Raw genomic sequence first — 5,000 nt, 5'->3', positions numbered from 1 at the left:
AATAAGGATAGTTTTGTTGTTGTTGTTAATGTAATTTTTATTAGCACTTCCAGTGTTTTTTCATATATATATAATTATATATATATATATATATATATATATATAATGCATATATATATATATATATTTATGTATATTTTGTATTTAATTATTTATATAATACAAGTATAGTTTTATATAATATTTTTATTCTATATTTTATATGTTAATGTTAAAATATTATATTAATATTCCTTACAATAGTAATGATAATATATTTATGTAATATGGTAAAAGGTATATTTTAATGTAGCGTTGTAGTATTTAAATATTTATATTTTTTATTTATAGAATATTTATATTAATTGTTAACTGTATATTTTATCAGATTTGCATTTGTATAGTTTATATAATATTTGCGATATATTTCGATGTTATAATATTCTATTAAGATAATAGTAAAAATAATGATATCTATAACATGTTTTAATGTGATAGTTATTTAATAAATAAATATTAAATCTATTTAGATTATTTCTAGATTATTTTAATAGAATGTTTATTTATATTAGATCGATTTTTGACGTTTTATATTGTATGATATACCTGTATTATATTATGATACGTTAAGATTATATTATATAAGTCCAAGACTCGAAACGTGTTTAATTCAAATTCAGCAAAATGAAATGGAATAATAATAAAATAAAAACCCGCGCACGTCTTCGTCGACCCATCCTTATTAGCGAGCCCTGATTTCTCCTGTTCAAGACGGCACGAGTTACCCGTTCGATGTCTCCGGTGGTTTTGAAGAGGCATCCAACGGCGTAGGTCTGCGGTCTCGGTGTGGATCTCAACTCTCTCTCTGTCTCCACAGATGTCACTCTCTCATCCCCTCTCTCTCTCTCTCTCTCTCTCTCTCTCTCTCTTTTTGTTCCTGTGCTCTCACTCATTGTGTTGTTTTCTCATTGCTCTCCACTCCTCGGTCCCGTGGTTAATGTGTTGACTCGGTGTGGGGGGGTCGTTCAGCTGCTGGCTGGGATGATAGCAGAGCCTGCTTTTCTCTCTGAGTATACTATCTTTGCTCTGGACCACTCGAAACGACCCAAAGCGGCGGCTCAGGCGCCCAGTGCGGTGAGTCTGTCCTCGCGCCTCGCCTCCTCTTCCTCACCCCTCGAGAAATAAGCCATTCCTCTGTCCCCCCCGTCCCGTCCCGTCTGCGATGCCTTTGGAGGTCACGGGCTGGAGGAGGCCGAGTAACACCTGCTTGCAGCTTCTCTTCTCTCAAAGGCATCTCGCTCCTAACTCCTGCATCTAATATCTTGCGTTTCTCGTTAGGCCTGGTTTGTGGGATGGCAGTCGCTTTTCTCCGTTTTTTTTGGTTTGTACCTGGGAATGGTTCCTCTGATTTGGCTTCTCCAGGAATGAATGTGATTCCCGTAGCGTTAGATGTTGTCCCGTCTCCTCGTAGCTCAGTGCTGAATGTTCCCTTGCTCTTCCCTGAGGGTTCTGTTGATGTCCTTCTTCAGTTAAATGTGTTTCTAAAGATGGATTATTAAAGGTCCTTTCGCATGATGTCGATGTCTGTTGTTCTCTTTCGTTCTATAGTTCTATCTATTATTCTGTCTCATTCTATCATTCTGTCCATTGTTCTTACGTTCTGTCTGTTCTTTCAATCTATCGTTCTATCATTCTGTCTGTCGTTTTCTTTCGCTCGGTCGTTTTATAGTTCAATCGATTGTTCTGTCTTATTCTATCTATAGTTCTATCTGTCGTTCTAGCTATCATTCTGTCGTTCTGTCATTCTATTCTATCTGTCAGTCTGTCTATCTCTTGTTCTTAATCATTCTGTCTGTCATTCTATCCATTATTCTATCATTCTATCTGTCTTTGTATCATTCTGTCTATCTATCTTATCTATCTCTATCTTATCCATCGTTCTACCTATCCTTCTACCTATCCTTCTACCTATTGGTCCATCGTTCTATCCATCGTTCTACCTATCCTTCTACCTATTGGTCTATCGTTCTATCCATCGTTCTATCCATTGTTCTATCCATCGTTCTACCTATCCTTCTACCTATTGGTCTATCTATCGTTCTATTGTTCTATCTATCGGTCTATCTATTATGTCAATCTACCTATCGTTCTATCTGTTCTTCTTCCATCTATTGTTCTAAATCATTCTGTCCATTATTCTTCTAGCTTCTAGCTTTCGTTCTATCATTCTGTCGTTCTGTCTGTTGTTCTATCTATCGTTCTAAATAATTCTATCTATCGTTCTATCATTGTTCTGTCATTCTATCATTCTGTCGTTCTGTCATTCTTATAGAATAACAAATATAATTTATCATATAATGCGATTGCAATATATTAAGTATAGATTTTATATATTTGTATTATATCTTTATTACATTTTTTCATTACGTTACATTTTTTTTATTCCAACACTTTACAGTTGTTTTGTGTAATATAATAGAATTATAACGATTAATTGCATAAAAATAAGTTTTGTTTATATAAAATGTGAATAGACATATATTAATTTTGTCTATATGAATGCACACATTTCAGATAAATATATTGTTTATATATTAAATATATATTTATATAAATATATGTTTATATATTAAATTGATTTACTTACACTATAAATTTCATGAATATAAATGGATGTAATTATATGTAAATATTTTTAAAATGTATACTGTGTGTTTATATTTTTTTATTTGTATGTATTTTGTATTTATTATTGACAGCACTAACTATAATATTTTATATAATAATAATAATAATAATATGTGGCTTTTTTCTCTTTTTTTTGGTACATATACTAATCTTATTCAATATTGTATTACAGTAATTCCAGTAAAGCTAAATGACTTGAATTGAATCAAGCAGGTCCATGTTTCACAAAAACATTGCAAGTCTTGGTAGATGTTCACCAACTGATATATTTTTTAATCTTTCTGTGACGTATAAACCCATTTAGCAATATTTTTTTCACTCAGATACGATACCTGTAATATTTACTTGGTTTAGGTTTTTAATTTTACAAATCTTTTATTTAGTGTTAGTAACTATTACTTGCTTTTAGTTTAAATAGTTGTCAAGGCAACTTTTTTTTAAATTTGATTTTAAGTTTTCAATCTAATATCAATCAGTTTTATTGCAGCTTTACTTTGAATAGATGAAAACAGTCAGTGATTTTAGTGAAGAAAGTCAGCACTGATCTGAGGCTTAAATAAGAAGCCCTGTCCAGCCCTGGGCGTCTGTAATTAGTTTGATCACAGTTTTACAGTAAGACCACTTTAAACTAGACTGACTGTGTTTGTGGAGACGGCAGAGGCTCAGTTGTGACCGAAGGGTTTATCTCTGTAGATACAGATAATCTACACACACACACACACACACACACACACCTGAGCTCATTACACACATCAGCTGACAAACAGCACAGCCAATCATCACGGGCTGCTTTACTGGACTCGATATAATGGTTTTGTTTTTTTGGTGAAATGGTTAATGTGGTTATGCAGTCTTGTTGATATGTTTTTTTTTTTTACAATCATTACAATCATTCTGATGTGTAAAGTGGACCGAGCCTTTGTTTTGTTTATCTGGCACGTGCAAATGTGCTAAAATTACCTGTGTGTGAAGTTATGGAGGACCCTGTTGCTTTAAGTGTCCTTTTGTAAGGTTATCAAAGTGCAGGTATTGTCTAATAATGCTGCCTAATTAATAATTGTGCCTTCATTATCTTGCTGATTGGTTTCGGCATTTATTTTATTTTTATAATTTATATATATATATATTTATGGGCTGTTATTACTTATTGTGTGGTTAATGTTCTCTATAGAACAAGATTACAGTTTAGTAGTGCAGGTAACTATATTCCCAAATTAATTGGCTTTCAAATATAGGCCTGTAAACTGCCATTTTTTGCTATACATCAACAAAGAATAAAAAGAATAATAATGATGATGATGAAGATGATGATTAATAGTATTACTATTAATATTATGAGACACAAAAGCATCATTAGCTGTAATATAACTAATAATTTTTTTATTAATATAACTAATAAAAAGTATTATATATTTATTTTATTATTGCTAGTAGCATTTTATATATATTTTATATAAATTTTTTATCATTATTAATATTCATAGTAACCGTAATAACAATAATATTATATAATGGTAGATTTTTTTGTATATATTATTATTAATAATAATATTATTATCAGTATTAGTAGTGTAATAACAATTGTGTTATTACTAATGTATTATTTGTGTTATTATAAATGTCATTTAATATTATTATTAATATCATGCATTCTAATAACATTATTAATAACGTTTTCAATAATTAATTAAATTGTTATGTGACTTATTAATACCGTTGATGTTTTTCTTAGATTATGTATCAAGATAACAGAATTGTTTGAGCCAAGAAAATAGACTAAGATGCTTAAATAGAAATTTACTACTACTTGATAACAACAGCATTATTATTATTTCATGTTTTTTTTTTTTACAGTCATGAAACCGGTTTAAACTCGATTCTATTTGTCGCCAGTGTTACACCTCAAAAAGAAATAATTACGCAGCGCGCATGTTGCCCTTTTTTTCTTTTTACGTACTTGCAGTAAAAATCCTTTTATCTGAATCCGAAAGTGCCGATATTCCTCGGGTCTGCCGCTCTAAACCGTGACTTCTTCCGTCTGCCTCGGGGAGAGCGCTGTGGCCGTCTAACCTCAGTAACCAGCTCCTCTAGCGGGTTTTCGGCTGTTTGCGGTTGACAGAGCTGCTAGCGTAGCGCCGCTGTGTTTAACTCCTCGTCCGTGCAACGCAGTAGTCATGCTGTCCGCGTCTGTGTTTAACCCCTGTGTTCCTCTCCGAGTTGCATGAGGTTAGGGTCGGTGTGACCGGAAGCCCCTGCATTCCTCGTAGCAAGCACTAATATTGCTCCCAGAGTAATCGAAGGGCTGGAGGAATACTAACCCCTCCTGGCGACCG

At 32.6% G+C, this 5,000-nt stretch overlaps 1 protein-coding gene across 6 annotated transcripts in view; it reads left to right on the top strand.

The window, feature by feature from the left end:
• golga4 (golgin A4) overlaps positions 1 to 5,000 on the top strand; it is a 36,319-nt gene that overhangs the window by 2,675 nt on the left and 28,644 nt on the right. For 2 of the 6 annotated variants that reach the window (XM_043254857.1, XM_043254856.1), the window contains exon 3: positions 1,009 to 1,113. The exons of the other annotated variants lie outside the window; for them this stretch is intronic. In XM_043254857.1, coding sequence (XP_043110792.1) covers positions 1,009 to 1,113 — 105 coding nt within the window. The remainder of the gene's footprint in view (positions 1 to 1,008; positions 1,114 to 5,000) is intronic. 6 annotated transcript variants of the gene reach the window in all.

The sequence above is a fragment of the Puntigrus tetrazona genome, chromosome 13, assembly GCF_018831695.1.
Source record: "Puntigrus tetrazona isolate hp1 chromosome 13, ASM1883169v1, whole genome shotgun sequence".
Lineage (NCBI taxonomy): Eukaryota > Metazoa > Chordata > Actinopteri > Cypriniformes > Cyprinidae > Puntigrus > Puntigrus tetrazona.
The sequence above is the reverse complement of the archived record's forward strand: the minus strand, read 5'-3'. Positions and strand labels throughout refer to the sequence as shown.